Source organism: Myodes glareolus, chromosome 11, assembly GCF_982192425.1.
Source record: "Myodes glareolus chromosome 11, mMyoGla1.1, whole genome shotgun sequence".
In the NCBI taxonomy this organism is placed as follows: domain Eukaryota; kingdom Metazoa; phylum Chordata; class Mammalia; order Rodentia; family Cricetidae; genus Myodes; species Myodes glareolus.
The window spans coordinates 25,742,420-25,766,751 of NC_142036.1; the positions used below are offsets into that span (position 1 = coordinate 25,742,420).

General features: G+C 38.6%; 1 protein-coding gene and 1 non-coding gene across 4 annotated transcripts in view; one reads left to right on the forward strand and one right to left on the reverse strand.

Moving 5' to 3' along the window:
- The window catches only part of Catsperb (catsper channel auxiliary subunit beta), a 199,454-nt gene that overhangs the window by 72,094 nt on the left and 103,028 nt on the right, over nt 1-24,332 (reverse strand). For all 3 annotated transcript variants that reach the window (XM_087911568.1, XM_087911569.1, XM_087911570.1), the window contains 5 exons: nt 23,770-23,816; nt 22,976-23,125; nt 21,494-21,652; nt 15,607-15,751; nt 535-686 (listed from right to left, as the gene is read on the reverse strand). In XM_087911568.1, the coding sequence (XP_087767694.1) occupies nt 535-686; nt 15,607-15,751; nt 21,494-21,652; nt 22,976-23,125; nt 23,770-23,816 (653 nt within the window). The remainder of the gene's footprint in view (nt 1-534; nt 687-15,606; nt 15,752-21,493; nt 21,653-22,975; nt 23,126-23,769; nt 23,817-24,332) is intronic.
- Nucleotides 5,732-5,838, forward strand: LOC125410127 (U6 spliceosomal RNA). The gene has a single exon (XR_015004642.1). It is a non-coding gene; the product is annotated as a U6 spliceosomal RNA (small nuclear RNA).

The window sequence follows — 24,332 nt, forward strand, 5'->3', positions numbered from 1 at the left end:
GTTAAAAAATAAACCCCACCAGGAGCTGAGTTGTTTGTAACAGATCTATGTTAGACATGTTGTTCTGCAGTGAAACCTTGTAAGAGAAAACCTGTGAGGCTTCCAGAAGATTTTGGAGGCGTTTAATGTTGTATAAAAGTTTTCCTTTAGCAAAGAGTGTTTGACCTGGTGGGTCTGGAGATATGGCTCCATATCTCTTGCAATGGACCTGAGTTTGGTTTGCAGGTACCCTGCCAAGTGGCTCACAGCTGCCTGGAACTCCAGCTTTAGTGTAGACGCAGCATGTCTAGCCTCCACAAACACCCGTCCTTATATGTATACACAGAGAGAGAGAGAGAGAGAGAGAGAGAGAGAGAGAGAGAGAGAGAGAGAGAGAGAGAGAAATGTATACATATATTTATATATGAGTATGTAAAATTTTAAAACATTAAAAAGGTTTGTATTAAGGAAAACACCATTTCATTAGCCTGCACATAGAATGTGACATCTGTTCTCAAAACAAGGCAAACAGTTGCAGTGCATCATGTTACTGACCTGTCCCAAAACATCAACAGTTTTAGGCCCTGTAGCTGCTGAACCAACATGAAAGCCTCCTGGAGTCAGTTTGTGTAAGAATCCCAAGTGATCGAAGTATAGCGTGAAAACTTTTTCAAGACATTTTCCACTGTAAGTATATGTTGGTGATCCTGTTAGGAAACAAACAGAACTCTCTTGAAATGGATACAACTAGAAGAAATTTTATATTACACCTGTAAAAATTTGCTTGTTTAAATTAAGGGTGAGAGTAGGGCTCTGAGACTTCTAAATTAGTAAAATACGTGCGGCTTTGTGCTACAACTTTGGAAAGTCTTCTGTGGTTCCACTTCATTACAGAACATGTTCACCGATGTGGGCAGACAGAACAGAACAAAGGGGTTGTCTGATCGAGGGGTAAGGAAGGAATGTGTTTAGTCTCCCTGGTGGCGCTTTCTCTTCCTGAAACTATCAAATTAGGCTTCTGTCTTTAGGATCTCTTGTGCTTTTCTATCATTAAATTTTTCTCTGTTTCTGTGGTGAATAGAACTGGAATTTAATTGTGATTGTATGGAATATATAGATTGCTTTTGGTAGGATAACCAGTTTCACAACAATGATTCTTCCAATTCATGAGCACTGGACTTCTTTCCATTCTTTAGTGTTATTCTCTACTTAATTCCTCAGGACTTTCATTTTCATTGTATAGAGCCTTCACATCCTTTGTTAAATTTATTACAACAGATTTCATCTTTTAAGGCTACTGTGAATAGGATTCTATGATCTTTTTGACATGTTGCCTGTGGGTGTTTTACAAATACTCCTTTAATACTGGAATATGTTCCTTGTATTCTGAGATATTTAGGACTTTAAACACGAAGAGCTGTTGGATCTTTTCAAAGAATTTTTGTGTCTGTTGACCATGCAATTTCTATGCCAGAGTCCATTTATGTGATTTATGACATTTATAGCTTTACATATACCAAACTATTACAGATTCTCTGGAGTAAAACCAACTTGATAATGGTGAGCAATATTTTTGTTGAGTTCTTAAATTTAGCTTGCAAGTGGTTTTTTGAGAATTTTATTGGTCTAAGTTCACCAGATAAATTGGTAGGCTTTTGTTGTTGTTTAATGTGTCTTTATTTATTTTTGTAATATTAGCTTCAAAAGGAAATGAGAAGCTAATTTCTCATTTGACATGGTAGTGCAACCCTTAAACCCAGTACTTGGGAGGCAGAGGAAGGCATATTTCTGCAAGTCTGAGGCCAGCCTGGTACACTTCTTACATTCCAGGTCGGTCGGCCAAGGCTGCATAGTATGATGCCCTGTTTTCAACAAGAGAGAAAGTTTGGTAATGTTTCTTCATTTCTATTTTATTGAATAGTTTGGTAAGGATTGGTGTTAGTCCCTTGAAGGTGTAGTAAAATAACACAGTCATTTCAACAGGGTCTGGATGTTTTGTTGCTGTTGTTGGGGATTCTAATTAATTGCTTCAGCCTTACAGCTTGTTATAGACATTTACAGGGTTTATTTCATCTTGCCTTACTTTTGGGAGGTCACACATATTCAGAAATTTAAAAATTCTTTTAGATCTTACAATTTAGTAAAATATATGTTTTTAAAATAAGAGCTCATGATTTTGTGAATTTCCCTGGTATTTGCTGTAACACCCGCTTTTTTCTCTGCTATTGGTCTTCCTTATCTCTTTAAAGAACCAACTCTTTCTTTCATTGATTCTTGGTTCCTGTTTGTTTTCATTTTTTATTGAGTTCCATGTTGATCTTAGTGATTTCTCTCTGTATACTGATTTGGGATAGACAGCGTTGGACGGCAAAGCAAATAAATTGGAGGAGGAATCCAGGCTTGAGAAGAGAGGAGGAGAACGAGGGAAAATACTCAAGGCTAGTGAAACAGTGAGCCAGGCAGTCACCAGCCAGCCAGACATAGAGCAAGCAGGGAAGTAGGACTTACGGAAAGAAAAAGGAAGGCAGGCAGGCAGGCAGGCAGGCAGGCAGGCAGGCAGGAAGGAAGGGGAAGGAAAGGAAGGGAGGGAGTGAGGGAGGGAGGGAGGGAGGGAGGGAGGGAGGGAGGGAGGGAAGGAGGAAGGGAGGAGAGGGGAGGGAGGGAAGGAAGGAAGGAAGGAAGGAAGGAAGGAAGGAAGGAAGGAAGGAAGGAAGGAAGGAAGGAAAGGAAGGGAGGGGAAGGAAAGGAAGGGAGGGAGGGAGGGAAGGAGGGAGGGAGGAAGGGAGGGAGGGAGGGAGGGAGGGGAGGGAGGGAGGGAGGGAGGGAGGGAGGGAGGGGAGGAGAGGGAAGGGAAGGAAGAAAGGAAGGAAGGAAGGAAGGAAGGAAGGAAGGAAGGAAGGAATGAAGGAAAAAATCCCCCATGGCAAAACGTAGCTGAAGAGAAAAGGTAAAATAAGCTATAGGAGCTAGCGGTGCAAGCATAAAATAAGGCCAAGCATTCATAACTGATAAGGCTCCACGTCATAATTGGGAGCTGGTTGGTGGCCCAAAAGAAAACTTGCTACAGATGCAATTGTCTGTACCTGTATTGGGGGCATACCATATTGTCTGATTGATGGATTTTTCCTTAAATCAGTGTGAAATGTTCATCTTCATCTTTTCTCATTAGAGGCTTTGAAATCTACTTTGCCATATATTAGAATAACAACACATGCTCGTCTTCTAGGCCCACATGCATGAAACACCTTTTCTCCCCCCTTCAATATGGTCACATCTGCTTTATAAGGTGAAATGTGTTTCTTGGAGGCAGCAAATGAGTTAAATCAGTGGTCATACATTATGTTAGCCTATTTCTATCATTGAAAGTTTTAATTTTTCCTGTAACTATGACAGATAGCTTTACTGGAAATAGTCTGGGGTTAGCTGCTGCTGTCTTTTGAAACTTGCAGTACAGCAAACCATGCTCTCTTTGCTTTGAAAACTTCCGGTGAATAATTTGCAGTTATTTTGATGGACCTGACTTGATATAGGACTTGGTGCTTTTCCCTTGCTAGTGTTTTTGTTATGTGGTTTTATTGTTTTGACTATAATTATATGGGGAGTTTTCTTTCCGGTCTGCCTGTTTAGTGTCTAAATGCTTCCTGCAAGGGGGAGAGGGGGAGAGGCAGGGAGGGGAGCAGAGAAAAATGTAGAGCTCAATATAAATCAATTTAAAAAAAGAAAAATGATTCCTGCATAAAGACTGCCATCTCTTTTTCTTACTTAGAGAAGTTATTTGTTATGATTCTTTTTTAAAAAATATGGTTTCTGTGCCTTTGGAACAAGATTTTTACCTCTATGCCTATTATCAATAAATTTGGTCTTTTTAGAGTACTGTATATCTCTTGCAATCGCAACTGATGTCCTTTTGTTATTGTATCTTTGTCATTGTTTTATTGTTTTAGTTTTATCACACATCTTCAGAATCAACTATTTTGTCTTCCTCTTGACCTAGCCTGCTGGGAAGACTTCCAGGAGGGCTTTTTATTTGATTTATGTTTTTCATTTCCAGCAATTCAGATTGTTTTCCTACCTCTCTTGGCTTCATCCTTGATATCTTCTATAGCCTTCATTATTTTCATTCATCTGTTTGAGTACACAATCAGGAACTCATTTTATTCTTTGGACATACTTAAATTATCCTTTTGAGTGTTCTGTCCAAGAATTGATTTAACTCACTCTTTTAATAGTGCTGTAGGACTGAGAAATTTGGAGTTATGCTGTCGTGTGTTTGTATGTTTCTAATGCTACTGCATCGGGATTCACTCATCTGGTGTTATTTACTTGTTTAGTTCACTTTTTTTATCAGCTGTGTTATTTCAGTTGGAATACTTGCAGTGTTCACAAGGGACTTGGATGTAGTAGCATTGAATGCATAGTTCACAAAAAAATATTTCCTCAGACCAGGAGCTCAGGGTTCCTGGTGTAAATTCTACCTTCTCTGCAGAATAAAATATTAACATTAGGAACAACCACAGGTGCTTGATATTACCACTATGAGAATGTTGTGTGAGACAATGAATAACTGTGGCCCATTTGACTTCTTCAGCAACTGCTGAAAAATAAACAACCAAAGATAGGGAGAATTATAGTCAGATTTTTGTTAATAAAATTAAGGAGGCCTCTGCTTCTCTGGTCCCAATCCCTCAGTGTTATCCCCAGCTCTATAGCAGAGCACCTGCTCTGCTCCCTTTCCTCTCTGATCCCATCCCTGGTGAATCACAAAGACCTTCTCCTCCAACCTCCCTTCCCCAAAATCATCCCATTATCCTAACCTCCATCACTAGCAGGCATTTCCTGCAAAGGCACCAGGTGAGCAGACCTTCAGTATTCCCTACTCTCCTCCAAATCCAATCCCCGCTCCCAGTCTCATCCCTAGCTCAGCATCCTTAGAACACCTGCTGCAACATTTCTTCCTCACCACCCCCATCTCCTGTGGATCCCACAGAGCTTCCCCTCCTAATGCCCCTCCCCCACGGCCACTTGTTGCTTTATCTCTGTCTGCAACTTCACCTGCATCCCCCTAATTACCCACAGGACTTTCCTGCCAGGGAAGTAGGGAGGCTGACTGTAGATCTATCTTCCCTCCTCCCCCGTTCCTCCAGATCCAATCTCCCCATTCTCATCCCGAGCATTATAACAGACCTAACCTCTTGTATACTCCCATTCCAAGAAGACGAAATAATCAGAGCCTGGTTGTAGACTCTGTTCTCCTACCTTCTGTGAAACCCTTCAGACTCCTAGCCTATCCCCAGTTCTAAGTATCAGCTCCCAATCAGAAGCACATTTTACCTGGAACCCCCTATGTCTACATCTATGAGGTCCAAAGAAAATCTCCCACCAGGCAGCACACAGCCATCACGCTCTCCTAAAATTCAGAGAAGAAACAGAAACCACGGAACAACACCCACCCAGGACAAACCAGAAATCAGCACCTAGACCTATAATCATCCCAATCCCAAATGCCACAATGCCAGTGTAAAAACAATCAATAATGGCCAGAACGGTATGCCTCCAGTAGAGCCCAGCAACCCTACTGCAGCATGCTGTCAATATTCTAACAGCTGAAGCACAAGAAAGAGACCATAAAGCAGCCTATGTGAAGATGATAGAGATCTTTAAAGAGGAAATGAATAAATCCCTTAAAGAAATCCATGAAAATACAAACAAATGGTGGAAGGGAACAAACAAAACTTCTCAAGATTTGAAAATATCGCTCAGTTTGGCAACACATGTACTAAAATTGGAACAATATAGAAAAGATTAGCATGGCCCCTGTGCAAGGATGAAATGAAAATTCCTGGAGCATTTCATATTTGTATAGATAATTGCACACCAGCAAAACACATGGAAAGCAAGCACAAACAAACACACACACACACACACACACACACACACACACACACACACACACTACAACCACCATGACCAAAATCAAAAATAGTAGGACTAACAAACACTGGTCATTAATATCTGTTAATATCAATGGACTCAATTTGCTAATAAAAAGACACAGACAAAAACAGGACACATCCTTCTGCTGCATAGAAAAAACACACCTTAACTTCAAAGACAGATATGACCTCAGAGTAAAGTGTTGCGAAAAGATTTTCCAATCAACTGGACCTAAGAAGCAAGTCAGTGTAGCTATCCTAATATCTAACAAAAGAGACTTCAAACTAAAAGTAACCGCAAGAGATGGAGAAGGATATTTCATATTCATCAAAGGAAAAATGCATCAAGATGAAGTCTCAATTCTGAACATCTATGCCCAAATACAACGGCACCCACACTTGTAAAAGAAATATTACTAAAGCTTAAATCATACATCAAACCTCAGACATTAATGGTGGGACTCTTCAACACCCCACTCTCTACAAGGGACAGGTCTGCCAGGCAGAAACTTAAGAGAGAAACAAGAGAACTAACAGATGTTGTGACTCAAATGTACTTAACAGACATCTACAAAATATTACAGCCAAACAAAAAAGAATATAGCTTCTTCTCAGCACCTCATGGAACCTTCTCTAAAACTGACCACAAAAAACAAATCTCAACAGAAATGAAAAAAAAAATTGGAATAACCCCCTCGAATGGCCATGACTTAAAGTTCGAGAAGAACAACATCCTAGATTTCAATAAAAATTAATCCACAACATTTACAAATGTATGGGACACAATGAAAGCAAATCTAAGAGGAAAGTTCATATCACTGAGTGCTCACATAAAGAATTTGGAGAAATCTCATACTAGTGACTTAATATCACACCTGAAAGTTCTAGAACGAAAAGAAGCAAACTCACCCAGGAGTAGATGGCAGGAAATAATCAAATTGAGGACTGAAAACAATACCACAGAAACACAGAGAACACTGCAAAGAACCAATGAAACAAAGAGCTTTGTTCTAGAACAAAAAGAAGCAAAATCACTCAAGAGGAGTACACAACAGGAAATAATCAAACTCCGGGATGAAATCAATGAAATAGAAAGAAAGAGAACAAAACAAAGAATCAATGAAACAAAGAGTTGGTTCTTTGAGAAAATCAACAAGCTAGACAAACTCTTATCCAGACTAACCAAAAAGCAGAGAGAGAACATCTAAATTAACAAAATCATAAATGAAAAGGAGGACATAACAACAGACACTGAGGAATCCAGAGAATCATTAGGTCATACTTAAAAAGCCTGTAGTCTACAAAATTGTAAAATCAAAAAGAAATAGACAATTAAATTGATAGATAATACATACCAAAATTAAATCAAATCAGATAAACAATTTAAATAGACCTATAACCCCTAAGGAAATAGAAGCAGTCATCAAAAGTCTCCCAACCAAAATAAAAAGCCCAGGACCAGACAGTTTCAGTGCAGAATTCTACAAGAATTTCAAAGAAGAGCTAATACCAATACCACTAAAATTATTCCACACAATAGAAATAGAAGGAATGTTGCCACTTTTTTTTTTAATCAAGATACAGTGACCCAGATACCCAAATCATACAAGAAAAGAGAATCACAGAACAATCTTCCTCATTAACATTGGTGCAAAAATGCTCAGTAAAATAGTGGCAACCCGAATCCAAGAACACATCAAAAAAAAAAAAATCAGCCACCATGATCAAATTAAGATTCATCCCAGAAATGCAGAAAACCTGCCAATGTAATGTATGACATAAACAAACTGAAAGAAAGAGAAAAAACATGATCATTTCATTAGATGCTGAAAAGACCTTTGAAAAAAATCCAACACCCCTTCATGATAAAGGTCATGCGGAGACCAGGTATACAAAGAACATACCTAAACATAATAAAAGCAATATACAGCAAGACCTCAACCAACATCTAAATGTAGAGAAACTAAACTAAAATCAGAAACAAGACAAGGCTGTCCACTCTCTCCCTAGCTCTTCAATATAGTACTTGAAGTTCTAGCTTGAGCAATAAGACACAAAAGGAGATTAAGTGGATACAAACTAGAAAGAAAAAGTCAAACTTTAGGTATTTGCAGATGATATGAGAGTATACATAACTGACCCCAAAAATTCTATTGGAGAACTCTTACAACTGATACACACCTTCAGTAATGTGGCTGGACACAAGATTAACTCAAAAAAGTCAGTAGCCTTCCTCTATACAAATGATAAATGGGCTGAGAAGCATAACCCTTTACAATAGCCACAAATAATATAAAATATCTTAGTGTAACACTTGCCAAACAAGTGAAATACCTACATGACAAAAACTTTAAGTCTTTGAAGAAAGAAACTGGAGATCAGGAAATGGAAAGATCTCCCATGCTCATTGAATTGGTAGGATTAACAAAGTAAAAATGACAATCTTAGCAAAAGTAATCTAAAAATTCAATGTAGTCCCCACCAAAATCCCAAAACAATTCTTCACAGACCTCAAAAAGAACAATACTCAGCTTCAAATGGGAAAAAGAGCAGGATAGTTAAAAACAATCCTGTATAATAAAGGAACTTCTGGAAATATCACCATCACTGACTTCAAGATCCACTATAGAGCTATAGTAATCGAAACAGATTGATATTGGCATCAAAACAGACACGTGGATCAATGGAGTTGAATCAGAGATTCTGACATTAATCCACACACCTATGAACACCTGATTTTTGACAAAGAAGCCAAAAATATACAATGGAAAAAAGAAAACATCTTCACCAAATGGTTCTGGCCTAACTGGATGGTGGCATATAAAAGAATGCAAATAGATCCGCACGTGTGGTCCTGCACAAAACTCAAGTCCAAGTGCACCAAAGACCTCAACATAAATACAGTCACACTGAACTTCAGAAAAGAGAAAGTGGGAAGTAACTTTAAATGCATTTGCACAAGAAACAACTTCCTGAAAAAAATCCAATAGCACAGTCACTGAGATAAACAAATGGAACCTCCTGAAGCTGAAAACTTTCTGTAAGTCAAAGGCCATGGTCAACAAGAGAAAAAAGCCGACTGCCAACATCTAAATGTAGAGAAACTAAAGTGAGACCACTAAAGTCAGAAAGAAGACAAGGTTGTCCACCCTTGTTCCAAAATGCGAAAAGATCTTCACAAACCCCACATCTCATGGAGGGCTGACCTCCAAAATATATAAAGGACTCAAAAAACTCGGCTTCAAAATATCAAATAATCCAATTTAAAATGGAGTACAGATCTAAACAGAAGACACCAGAAAGTGGAAAGATCTCCCATGCTCTTAGACAGATAGAATTAACATAGTAAAAGTGGCAATCTTACCTAACGCAATTTACAGATTCAATGCAATACCCATCAAAATCCCAGAAAATTTCTTCAAAGACCTTGAAAGAACAATACTCGACTTCATATGGAAAAGCAAAAAACTCAGGATAGCCAAAACAATCCTGTACAATAAAAGAACTTCTGGAGGCATCACAATCCCTGACTTCAAACTCTACTACAGAGCTGCATTACTGAAAACAGTCTGGTATTGGCATAAAAACAGACAGGAGGACCAATGGAATTAAATTGAAGACCCTAATATTAATCCACACAGCTTCGAACATCTGATTTTTGACAAAGAAACAAAAAATATCAAAAGGAAAAAGAAAGCATATTTAACAAATGGTGCTGTCATAACTGAATATTAACATGTAGAAGAATGAAAATAGACCCATATCTATCACCATGCACAAAACTCAAATCCAAATGGATCAAAAACCTCAACATAAAGTCAGTCACACTGAATCTCATAGAAGAAAAAATGGGAAGTACACTTGATCGCATTGGCACAAGAAACCACTTCCTAAATATAACCCCAGCAGCACAAACACTGAGAGAAACAATTAATAAATGGAACCTCCTGAAACTGAAAAGCTTCTGTAAAGCAAAGGATATGGTCAACATGACAAAATGACAGCCTGCAGAATGGAAAAAGATCTTCACCAACCCCACATCAGACAGAGGTCTGATTTCCAAAATATATAAAGAACTCAAGAAATTGGTCATCAAAAGAACAATAATCCAATTTTAAAAAATGGAGTACAGACCTAAACAGAGAACTCTCATCACAGGAATCTAAAATGGCTGAAAGACACTTAAGGAAATGCTCAGCATTCTTAGTCATCAGAGAAATACAAACCAAAACAACCCTGAGATTCCATCTTACACCTGTAAGAATGGCCAAGATCAAAAACACTGATGACACCTTATGCTGGAGAGGTTGTGGGGTAAAGGAAAAACTTCTGCATTGCTGGTGGGAATGTGAGCTGGTACAGCCCCTTTGGATATCAGTGTGGCGATTTCTCAGAAAATTAGGAAATATCCTTTCTCAAGACCTAGCAATACCACTTTGGGGTATATCAAAGGATGCTCAACCATGCCACAAGGACGTGTGCTCAACTATGTCCTTGACATAGCAGCATTGTTGTTGTAGCCAGAACCTGTAAACAACCTAAATGCCCCTCGACTGAAGAATGGATGAGGAAAATGTGATACATTTACACAATGGAGTACTACACAGAAAAAAAAAAAAGAAATCTTGAAATTTGCACATCATCTTGAGATCATTTTGAGAGAAGTAACCCAAACACAGAAAGACAATTATCACATGAACTCACTCATAGGTGGTTTTTAAACATAAAGCAAAGAAAACCAGCCTACAAACCACAATCCCAGAGAACCTAGATAACAATGAAAACTCTAAGAGAGGCATACATGAATCTAATCTACATGGAAAGTAGAAAAGGGCAAGATCTCCTGAGTAAATTAGGAGCATGGGGACCTTGGGAGAGTGTTGAAGGAGAAGGGAGAGGCAGGGAGGGGAGCAGAGAAAAATGTAGAGCTCAATAAAAATCAAGAAAAAAAAAGAAAACATGGTATATTTACACAATGGAGTATTACTAAGTAGTTTAAAAAAAAAGCAATGGTATCATAAAATTTGCAGGCAAATGAATGGAACTAGATGAAAATCATCCTGAGTGAGGTACTGAGAACCAGAAAGATAAACAATACCATGAACTCACTCTTAAGTGGATATTATATGTGAAGCAAAGGATAGCCAGGCTACAAACCGTGGCCCAAGAAAAGCTAAGTAAAAAGGAGGGCACAAGGAGAGATGCTTGGATTCTCCTGGGAAGGGGAAATTCCTGGGTTAACTGGAATCCAAACATATGTAACAGCAAGGAAGAGCAAAAGGTGTGGAGGTTTCCCAAGATCAAACTTTTTTTTAAGATTCCTGTGCTTATAAAATTCCTCCCCCAACCCTCAACCATATACTAATTATAACCAACCCCTAAATGATGTCTCTAAACCCAAGGACAAACTTTATTGGGAGAGGGGACGTCGTTCTCTAGAATTACTTCCAGCTGTCATGGGGGCGATGTTCTTTCTGGAGGATCCTGTGAAAGTAAAATGATGGTTAAATTTCAAGATCAATGTCTTTTAAAATTGCAAATAGTCTCTGGGTATTTTGTGGAGGTCTGGCCAGAATGTTGTACAAGATGTGCACCATTTCAGCTAACCACATTGGAACCGTCTTGTGCAGCTGGTACCCAAAATAGGTCTTGTAGTAGTGCTATCAGTATCATGACGTCATATCAACCAGGTGGAGTTGTTGTTATGGGGCCCCATCTTCTTCCTGGAAACTTCAAATGTCACTGCAGGAAAAACTCATTGTTCATTGTGGAAAACTTAAACAATCTTATAGACATATACAGACATACATATATTCAATGAAAGACATGATAGATATATTTAATGAAAGGTATGATAGATATGAAGAAAAGTAAAGATGTTTTCTAAACTCATATTTCTTTCTGTCCCATATCATGGCTCTTGACATGAGACAGAAACTCCAGAAACTCTGGGTTTTTCTTTTAACAACAGGCTTGGAATTAGAGAGGGACTGAGCCAGAGTCCAACTCCAAAACCAGCTCTATAAATTTAGAAATTTTATACTGGTTCCGTGTATGGAATGATTTAGTATATTTTACTTACAGAACGAGGTCTCCTACTTTTGTCATTCCCAGAGGAGATATTATTCCTAGAATTTCTTTGCCTGCAATCCCTTTTCAGATGTCCTAATTTACCACAATTAAAACACCTGGTAGTTTGATGTCTCCTCATAGCTTTGGAAATCGCTTCTCCTACCCAGGATTCATCATTATAGCTAAACATCTCAACATTCATTGTATGCTGTATCCATTCTTCCATAGGTGCTGATCTAGATCTTAAAGGCCCAATTATCTTTTTACATTTGGTATTTGCATTTTCAAAAGCTAGAGATTCAAGAAGTATTCGTCTAGCTTCTGGGTCTGTTACCCCTATGTCCAGAGCCTTAATTAATCTTTGCACAAAGTCAGTAAAGGGTTCTCTCTGTCCCTGCCTAACCCTGGTATATGATTCGACCCTTTTTGCTGGATCTTGTATTCTATTCAAAGCATTCAAGGCTGCTTTGTGACATAAGGACAGCACTTCTTCGTCATAAAGAGCTTGGACCTGTGGATCAGCATATGCTCCTACACCAAGAATTTGATCTTGGGAAACCTCCACACCTTTTGCTCTTCCTTGCTGTTCCATATGTTTGGATTCTTCTCTGAAATAAATTCCAAACATCAAGGAAGGTCCATCATCTAAAACTGCAGACACTAGCTGAGAGAAATCATGGGGGGTAGCTCTGACATTAGAAGCCCAAGTCCTTATCATTTCCTTAACAAATGCAGAGTGCAAGCCATAATTAACGACAGCTTGCTTAATTTCTTTTAAATCATTCATTGCTATTGGTGTCCATCTAGCTTCTTTAACTCCCTTTGAGCCTTTAGAAGTTGACCCTTTGTCAGAATAAATTACAGGGCATGTTGTTAGAACCCTGGGTAAGCCAGTTCTAACAGCTGGTGGTGGCATTGTATCCTGTCCTTGTGCCTTCTTTCTCTGTTCACCAGCTCCAATAATTTCTTCAATCGTTTCTAATCTTTTTATCATTGTCTCCCTTAAATCTTGAATCTCCTGACCTACCCGTGTTTCTAGGAATTTCACTAAGGTATCAGTTTTTTGGTTCCCATTCTGGAGGTACATTCTATCTGTTACCATATCAAAACTTTATGGTAACGTCTGAACGTCAAATTCAACAGCCTGAACCCTTTCAGGTAACTTCCTAGTACCCTTGGACATGAGTCAATTTTGTCTATCATAGTATCCACTTGTTCAGATAACCCCTGATTTTCAATAATTTTAATCCTTTCAACTAGTTGTTCAATATTAGTCCGTAAAAATTGTATCTTTCTTAATGATAAAATATTGAAAAGAAAACTGAAACCTAGTAACAAGGAAATTAATGTATCCCCATAGTCATATAAACCTTGTATGACATAATCCATTGTATTAATAAAGAAAACAGTAAAATTGGCGTTGGAAACAAAAACTGCCATATTACCTCTTGTCTAGTAGGCGGCGCTGTTGCCAAGTCGTGATTAGAACCACTGCAAAGGTGACAGAAATGGGGTCCTGTTTCAGTGTCTGCCTTAGTATTTGTTAAAACTAGGAAATGTAAGTTGCTCAACAAAGAAAATGTAATTAAATCAATTCCATACACAGAACCAGAAACCCAGAATCCAGGGGTAGAAAAGAGCAACCCAGAAGTCGCGTTTGCCTCCACATGACCGAGTAGTTCTGATTTACGCCACTAAAGCGCCATACGTACAAGGGAAATTTAAAAACAACTCAGAAAAGAGCAAACCAGGCAGGCAGAGACTGTCCCGAGCCTGTGGAGCTTGGGAGGCGTGGGGTTTAATTGAACTGCTGGCTCCACACACAGGGCACAGGCCGCAGCTGAGGGAGGCTCATGACTAGCCAAGCTGGCAGCAAGCAGTTGAGTGGGGGGGAGGGGGGGTTCTACAACCAAACGTGGAGCGCCAGATGAAGGCATAAGTCACAGACAATCCCACACCAGTTTGGAATTATGATTAATAGAATGATTATTTATTCAAAAGTGGAAAAAACTTACAGATTACCATCCCAGACAACAGCCCCTCCACGCGAACAGGAAAGGAGTCTAGGAGCTGGAAGCGGAGCCGGAAGCCAGAGAGAGAGTGGAGGACAGCCGCTGCTTTTTTTAAAGAGAGAGAGAGACCATGCCCCTATGGGCTGGTAACTCAGCGGCGATTGGCTGAAGGAGCGGAAGGAGCTTCCTCAGCAGATGACCCCAGCTAAGACCACTAGCAATAGTGGACAGAAAAATCTATAAACACCACCTTACTAAACCATTATAATTCCTAACCACATTTTAAATATTTATCCTTATATCCATAGTTGAATGTAGCTTTCACCCGTTATCAAAGAAATTTCTATTTTCAACAGACAGCCATTACAGAAAAGTACAACTAATCAAAAGGCAGAGGACAAGAGATCATGTTGTTCCCAGCGACAACTGATGCATTGACAATACAACTCTTGCACCCAAGGCTCAGGCAGCATTGCAGAAGAGTGGGGAAAAGGACTGTAAGAGCCAGAACAGGAAGTCGTGGTATCTTCTGTGTGTATCCACTAGAAATACAGTGGGAGCAATACCTCTACAATATGACTCCCAAACAAGCCAACAGACGTGATAACATGAAAGGGGAACATCAAGGTCCCAACACTAGATAAGGAACTACAGGCAAGTAAAGAGTGCTGAGAGCAAGAGAAATAGTCTTCCCCAGGAAAGAGTATTCCTATAGGTTTGCCAATATCAAATGTTCAGTGTTAAAATAAGATATATACAGGTAACATTATATTATATATTGTTATATTGTATATAGTATATGGACAGAACAGATTGTGTGCTGTGTGCATAAATTTCACAACAGTTAATGAAAAATATACAAATTTGAGACAAAGTGGAGAGTGCTATTTGGGAGGGGATAGAGGGAAGAAAGGAAGGGGAAAATCATATAATCATATTTATATTAAAAACCATTAACAAAAAGGAAAAAAATCACTAAAAGACGATTTCAAAAACTCAAAGATAGAATAGCAAACTGAAAAGGCAGAGCAGGGGGACACGGAAACATGAGGACCATGCCCTTCATGATTCAGGTCCCAAGTCTGGTTGGTTACATTCAACTGAGAGAGCAGGCAATTATAGGTTAGATCAATCATTACTAGCTTTTTTTTTTCATTTTGCAACAAATTGACAGCTTTGTTGACTCAATCAAAGACACTGTGAAGATGAAGAGCAAACAATCATTCATATAGTGCTACTTCTTAAGTTTCTGTGACCTGAGCTGTATCTACTTCATCAGCAAAACCAGAGCAAACACTTCCTTCTTTGGCATTGCAGTTGTGAGTATTAAATAAGATACTGTCTATAACATGTGGAGCAAAATTGTATCTCCATTGTGGCATGTACTATTACTTGGTTTGAGAAAAGGAAACAGCACTGAAAACACAGCATGCTAACCCAGGGTTCATTTTATGGCTGTTCATATGATTTGTCTCTGTAGATTTAACAAATCCATTATCTGCTATATTTGAGGCCTTATTATTAGTTGATTAATACATATTTTTCAAACAGTCTACATTTCTGAACCAAATGTAGAACTAACTTACAACCCCAAAAAGAAAGTTCCTTACCTGCCTTTTTCATGTAAATTGATCCATTATGTGTAATAAAAGCTATAGATGAAGTATGAAAACAATGAGCAGTCTTCCTTACAAAGTTACTGAGAAGGTCACACACAAATTCAAAAGTATTGCCACCATCCATTGAAAGCCATACCTAAAGGAATAAAGAGATATTACCTCACTAAGAGCTGTCTCTAATTTTCAAAATTACCTATTAGCCTGATCTTCCTACAAAATAGAAACCATGTAGTACTATTTTCCTCACATCTAGATGTCTATGACAAACTAAGGCACACACTGGCTACTTTCCCACTCACTTACTTGACTTACCCTCCCAGTGGTTTGTATTGTCAGAAGCAATTAGGACAACTGAGTGGCTGAATGACATTTTACTGCATTCTCATTCTCTCCTATCTTTCTCTCACTTGCATGTGCATGCAATCTGTGTATGTATGCATGTATGTGTATGTATGTGTGTTACATGCATGGGGGAGACTACAGGATGACATTGAGTGAATTCATCTATTGTGTACTCTGACTGATTGAGACAGCCTTTTATTGAACAGGAAGTGTATTGCTTTGAACACGTTGGCTGGCCAGTGAGCTCTCTGGATCTACCTGTCTCTGCTCCCTAATGCAGTTGCTATAGATATGCATAGTCATGCTCAACCTTTCACGCTGGTGTTGAGGATTTGAACTCGGGTCCTCAAACTTTCAGAGCAAGTGAAACCAGCCAAGCCACCTTCCCAGTGCCACATATTGTGTTTTTTATTTGTATTTTTCTGACTTATGAGGTGTATCATCTCTTTATATGGTTGTTTCTATTTTCATTTCAATGAAATGCCTCTTTGTGTCATTTCTCATATTAGCTATTAGGTTTTCCTTTTGAAAATACTTTATATGAGTTCTTTCACTATTGCTATTTTTAATCCTCCCCTCCATAGTTAGGCCTATATCCTACTCTTCCTTAAAAATTATGGACTCTATATTGTGTCCTTCATCTCTCCAGGCTGGGAACAGAGATACAATGCTATAATTCTAGCACTAGGGAGGCTGAGGCAGGCAAGTTCAAGCCTAACTTGGGCTATCCAGTGAGGTCCAGGCTAGCCTGGAGTAGCATGTAAGACTGCCTCAAGGAAAAACAAAATATAGGACCACAAGCCCAAGAGAATAGTAATATACCAGGATCTTTTATTCCCAGTGCTAGTATCATCCTCACTGTAGCTTATGCTAATGGGGCCATTTTGCCAGCACTCTTACCATCACTTCTCTATTAGCCATTGCACTTTTGCTCCATAAGTGGTTCTGATTATTTGGTCTCTTAATTCCTCAATCCACAATGAGGAATAGGACTCTGTCTCACTTCTTAGATGAGTTTTGTTGAACGCCATCTAAAGTCTTTTCACTTCAATTCCAGCTGTTTATTGCCCGTGGTCAGATACACACATGGAAATTTTGAGTCAGAGAGTCTATTGGCAATATTCCTGATTTACATGCTTTCTAGCCATCAAATCTGACATACATAGCAAACTCTTCCAAAATTCATTTTCTACCCGTAGCCTAGGAATTCTAGAACAGAAAACTATGAAGCAGTCACATTGGCAAAAAAAAATGAGAGCAAACTGTTAACTAAAGTCTTAGAATTCTACTACAGTCAGGGTAATACAGAGAAAATAACATGGACAGAGATTGAGAAGAGAACACGCTCAGGAATGTAACATATTTGCCTACAGAATGTGTGAAGCAGGATGTGTGGGTAACAAAAGTCAATGTGCAGAGGAGAAATTAGAGGTTCTGACTGTTAGCTTAGGAAGTAAAATAAGGAAGTTTTGAGAAGTCCTAATACCAGGATGTCACCTTCTCCATCTTCAATTCCATATACAGTAGAGACTGTAAGCCAAGAAATCATAAGCATTGTTAAAATAAAGATGGTTTTATGCACATTGGGAGTCACAGATTCAGTAGAAACCAAGTACGTGTTAGGTCAAGTGGAGAAAGACTGAAAGAATTAACAATGAGGTAAGGTGCTAAAAATTAACCTGAACATTTGGTAGGCCTTGTCAGTTTCCCAAGTTCTTTTTCTGAGACCGAAACTCACACTGGAGTCAAAACTGGCCATGGGCAGACAGCACTTCACCCATCTCAGCCTCCAGATTGTGGGGACTGCAGGTGGGGCCACTGTGTTTTGTTTCCCTGACTGTTTTCAGAGATCTTAGATTTGGTACTGCTTGTCTTTCCATAAGTGTGATTGCTAGAGAGAGCTATTCATAAGCAACAGATGCTTCAAGACAGTCGTCATGTGAACAGAAATTCTAGATTGCACTGTCAGTCTCTGGGGTCTGTAGCCACTATCTATCCAAATAGAAATCATTCTTTGAAGTTAACGATTGAGAAAATTGCATCTTTGAAAGAAAACTGTACCCTGTCAGGTGACTCTCAGAATTTCCCAGAGAAATACCATTTTCTTTCTTGACTACCTGCAGTCATCAAAATTTTTGTTTCCAGGGAAAAAATCTCACTGTGAAAGTAAATGCAAACCTGTACTCCACAAAATTGGAAAAAATAAAGGAAATGGACAACTTTCTGGATGAATATCACTTACCAAAATTAAATCAAGACCAAATGAGCAAATTAAATACACCTAGAACTGCTAAAGAAATAGAAACAGTCATTAAAAATCTCCCAACCCAAAAAAAAACCCAGAACCAGATGGTTTCAGCTCAGAATTCTACAAGATTTTGAAAGAAAAACTAATACTAATACTCCTCAAATTGTTCCATACAATAGAAACAGAAGGAACATTGCCAAACTCTTTTTCTGAGGCTACAATTACCCTGATACCCAAACCACATAAAGACATTACTAAGAAAGAGAATTACAGACAAATCTCACTCATGAACATTGATGCAAAGATACTCAATAAAATACAGTCAAACTGAATCCAAGAACATATCATAAAAGTCATCCACGATGATCAAGTTGGCTTCATCCCAGATATGCAGGGATGGTTCAAAATACAAAAAGCTACCAATGTAATCCACCATATAAACAAACTGAAAAATAAAAGCACATGATCATCTCATTCGATGCTGAAAAAGTCTTTGACAAAATATGAGAACCCTTTATAATAAAGAACCTGGAGAGAGCAGGGATACAAGGAACATACTTAAACCTAAGAAAATCAATATACAGAAAGCCAACAGCCAACATAAAACTAAATGGAGAGAAACTCCCAGCGATCCCACTGAAATCAGGAAAAAAATAAGGTTGTTCACTCTCTCCATATCTATTCAATATAGTTCTTGAGCTTCTAGCTAGAGCAATAAGAAAATAAAAGGAAATCAAAGGGGTACAAATCAGAAAAGAAGTCAAACTCTCACTATTTGCTGATGACATCATGGTTTATATAAGAGATCCAAAAAATTCTACCAAGGAACTTCTGTAACTCATAAGCACCTTCTGTACTGTAGCAGGACTCAAGATTAACTCAAAAAAATCAGTAGCCTTGCTTTACACAGATGTTAAATGGGCTGAGAATGAAATTGGAGAAACATCACCCTTCACAAAAGCAACAAACAGCATAAAATATCTTGGAGTAACTCTAACCAAACAAGTGAAAGACCTGTATGACAAGAACTTTAAATCTTTGAAGAAAGAAATTGAAGAAGACACCAGAAAGCAGAGAGATCGCCCATGCTCTTGGACAGGTAGAATTAACATAGTAAAAATGGCAATCTTACCAAAAGAAATCTACAGATTAAATTCAATGCCCATCAAAATCCCAGAAAAATTCTTTACAGACCTCGAAAGAGTGGTACTCAATTTCATATGAAAAAGCAAAATTCCCAGGATAGCCAAAACAATCCTGTACAATAAAGGAACTTCTGGAGACATCGCAATCCCTGACTTCAAACTCTACTACAGAGCTTCAGTACTGAAAACAGCCTGGTATTGGCATAAAAACAGACAGGAGGACCAATGGAATTGAATTGAAGACCCAGATATCAATCCACACACCAACAAACACCTGATTTTTGACAAAGAAACAAAAACTATAAAATGGGAAAAAGAAAGCATATTCAAGATATGGTGCTGGAATAACTGGATATCAACATGCAGAAAAATGAAAATAGACCCATATCTATCACCATGCACAAAACTCAAGTACAAATGCATCGAAGACCTTAACATAAAACCAACCTAACTGAACCTTATAGAAGAGAAAGTGAGAAGTATACTTGAACACATTGGCACAAGAGACCACTTCCTAAATATAACCCCTATAGCACAGACACTGGGAGAAACAATTAATAAACAAATTGAATATCTTCTGTAAAGAAAAGGATATGGTCAACAAGACAAAACGACAGCCTACAGAATGGAAAAAGATCTTCACCAACCCCACATCAGACAGAGGTCTGAACTCCAAAATATACAAAGAACTCAAAAATTTGGTCGTCAAAAGAACAAATAATCCAATAAAATAAATGGAGTACAGACCTAAACAGAGAACTCTCATCACAGGAATCTAAAATGGCTGAAAGACACTTAAGGAAATGCTCAGCATCCTTAGTCATCAGAGAAATACAAATCAAAACAACCCTGAGATTCCATCTTACACCTGTAAGAATGGCCAAGATCAAAAACACTGATGACACCTTATGCTGGAGAGGTTGTGGGGTAAAGGAAAAACTTCTGCACTGCTGGTGGGAATGCAAGCTGGTACAGCCCCTTTGGAAATCAGTATAATGATTTATCAGAAAATTATGAAACAACATTCCTCAAGACCCAGTAATAACACTTTCAGGTTATTACCAAAGGATGCTCAATCGTACCACAAGGTCACATGTTTAACTATGTTCATAGCAGTACTTGTCATAGTCAGAACCTGTAAACAACCCAAATGTCCCTTGACTGAAGAATGGAAAAGGAAAATGTGGTAGATTTACACAATGGAGTACTACACCACAGAAAAAAATAATGACATCTTGAAATTTGCAGGTAAAAGGGTGGATCTAGAAAACATCATATTGAGTGAGGTAACCCAGACTCAGAAAGACAAATACCATATCTATTTACTCATAAGTTGTTTTTAGACATAAAGCAAAGAAAACCAGGTCACAAATCACAATCCAAGAGAACCTAGAAAACAATGAGGACCCTAAGAGAGACAGACATACATGGATTTAATGTACATGAGAAGAGAAAAAGACAAGATCTCCTAAGTAAATTGGGAGCATGGGGACCATGGTAGAGGGTTGAAGGGGAGAGAAGTAGAAAGGAGGAGAGTGGAGAAAAATATATAAGTCAATAAAAACAGATAAATAAAAAAGAAAGAATGAATTCAGTGTGTTCACTGGAAGGCACCACGGTGCTTTCTTGGACTGAATTTCTTCACATGTCATATTTTGTGTGCCTTACTTTTAACTTGGCTGATAACCAGAGGTGTTTTGCCAAAATACCTCTTTACAAAGCTTTCAGGCTACTCACAATAGAACTGTCGGACTAGAGGCCCAAGAACAAAGAACATCATTAGAAAGAGCTCAGATAGCAGCAGAGCCAGAACAGAATGCATAGACAAACCAGAGGGAGAGAAGGCAAAGCCAAGTGCCAGAAATACCAGATAAGACATACTTTCGGAGGATTAATGGCAACATCTAGGTCCTAGAGTTGTAAAGAAATGGATTACACCTGGCAATATCCTGAACCACGATGCTCCATGACTCATTTTTATAAGCTTAGCACATATAAACAGTTGATAAACATTATTTCTTCCCTTCTACTTCTACTCTCCAGATCAGTAGAGGACTCCTGGTCTTTACGTGCTTAATTCCTCGGCCTACAGAAGTCGGACTACTTACTCCTATTCCAAAAGAAAAATTTTACGGCTGCATACCTGATTTCCATAAACATACAGAAAGTGGCTTCGGGGATGGAACACCATTCCAACTGGATTAGAGAATGAGACAGGAAAATGGAAATTTGGAAATTTTGGTTGAGAATTTGGTTTCTCATTCTTGAGCACTGACACAGAAACAAAGGTTCGTTTGGAACTCTAGACAAAACACAAGGAAGTCATAAGATTTAGTCCATGATTCTTTGCCCATGGTATAATTTCTAGACTGTCTCATTTTTCAGTTTTAATTAAGACAGGAGCATTCCTGTTATCACTGCAAAGAACTGGACAGATGAGCAGTCACTGGTATCTCTACTCCACTACCCTTACTTGTATATTTTACAGATGCTGAGATGGAGTGTAGAGAACTAAGGGGTTTGTTCAAAGTTGTACAATAAACAGTGTCGAGAAGTTTGTGAGTCGTTACTAAATAATCAGACAGACTCCAGTGTCTGCTCATGCCTTTCACGTTACATGAGGGCACCTGACAAAAATCCCAATTCTATTGGGTCATAGTCTTGAAAGGAATAAGACTCTGACACCCCATAAATGTCATCTTGGTATAATGATAATGTTAAAGGTTTTCACCAATACAAGGGGGAATTTGTCTTAGTTCTTCCCTTGTTTGCCTAACAGCAGCAAATTCTTGGAAATGAGACTGCCAGTCATTTCTTTCCACAGCAGATCTACCCTAAGAAAACAAACAGCAAATAAGATCTATCCTAAATCCCTTTTCCAGGGGAGTCTCACGGCTCTGAGAGAGATACCTACATGGACAGACACTATCACCTTCTCCGCTCCTGTTGTTCTCCTGAAATCTGGCTATCAAAACAGTAACTTGGTTTTTTCCCAGGAAAACATCAGTTCAATCTATCATATGTTCATCATCGGCAGGCATGGCTGTCCATGCCTTCAGTGCTAGCACTCAGATTCAGAAGCAGGCAGAGCTCAAGGACACCCAGTGCTACCTAGTGAGTCCCTGCCTTAAAAAAGTTCAACAGAAAAAATCAACTTATTTTAATTTTACATGGGCTTCAGGAGGGTGATATATATGTTGTACTTAGGAGTGAGTGCTGAACAGCCACTTAGATAGCCCTAACTTTTCTAAGGACTCTGAGAATAATTCTAATTAAGAGCCACGGCTAAGGGCCTCTACAACAGAAAATATCTATCTGTGAAAATGGGTTCCCTTTTCTTGTTGTTGTTCATCTAAACAAACCCTTTCGAGGAATGTTGGATTTATATGGAAAATATTCATCATGTTCCCCTGGAGAATGAGTAAAGAACAACCAGAAAGCAGCCAGCATCATGACTTTAATTTTCATCAGCTCGAATGACAAACAATTAAAAAAAAACAGTTCCAAACTATGGTATGGATCATAAATAATCTTGTCAGTTTCTATGCCTGAGACCACAACGAATTGGAAATGATGTCTGCTAAGATCAATTTGCAGTGCTCGGTAATTAAGCTATAAGACTTACCCGAGTATGGAAGAGATAAATTCCAGTTTGACTTTCTTGATCAATAAGAAATGTTATCACATGTGGAAGAAATCTTGCAGTTTTAAAAGAAGAAAATAAGCAAGGCTCCCACTGAAGAAATGGTTCTTTACTATAAAAACAAGAGCTGGACTACAAATAAAGAAGCATTAACATTGTTTCAGAAACACAAATCCCAAATAGTTACTGTAGGAAAATAAGGGAATAAATCATTGTGCTGTTCTGACAGGCCACATATAAATCAGTCAACCTCTCTCTCTCTCTCTCTCTCTCTCTCTCTCTCTCTCTCTCTCTCTCTTGCATGCTCCCTTCACACAGACACACAGACAAACAGGCACACACACACACACACACACACACACACGTACACAGTGATCTTTTAAAACATGTTCTTACCATGTGAGTCTAGGATGTCTTAGAATACGTAATCTAAATTCACACTGAATTTGTGATTTTTCTGCCTTCACCTACTGATTACTAGAATTACAGCTGTGTGCCATCACACCTGGCTCACAGATCATAGATTTAATTCTTTAATATCTATCCCTCTCTTCTGGGTGGATCAATTTCAGAAGGCACTTCAAAGAAACATTTTTTCTCTAGTGTGGATTACTTGGCTTTAATAAAGTAGGTGTCTGCTGTTAAGCCTTCAAGGAGGCACGCCTGGGGGTGGTTAAGTTTTTCTGTGTGCTTAGATACCATATTTTAGATTAACAACAATTCTTGCACTCATGCTTTAAAAAATTTCCTACCTTTGAAAGTTTTCTATATCATACCTCACTCAGGGTCATGTTTCTGTCGAATGTGATGGTAACATAATCAGCTGTAAAGTACAAAGGAGCAGAGATTATGAACGGCATTTACACTGTAGACTTAGGACGTGTTAGTGTTAATGATGTTGCCTACACAGAGTCCAATGCCAATTATGTGCCATCCATAAATGTATCTCTGGACACTGTTCTCTTGTAACCCCCACTCATTTAAGAGAAGTTGTCAGTATGAAGCCCAGAGGAGTCTCAAGCCTGCAGTATTCCTGTTTCTGCCTCCTAGGTGTTAAAGCAACAGCAAATATATACCACTACTGAGCCTGGCTTCTCATTTCGGGGTCATTAATTCATACAGAATTCATATATGTAACATGAGAGGTTGTTTGTTTGTTGGGGGTTTTTCTGTCCTGCCCAGTTCCCCCAGCTGTTTAGTCCCAGAGAAAAATCATACTGAAATCTCTGTAAGTTATAAAGCTGATTGGCTAATTAGGTCTGGCTACTTATTAGCTAACTCTTACATCTTGATTAACCCATTTTTCTGAACTATTTTAGCCATGTGGCTCAGTACCTTT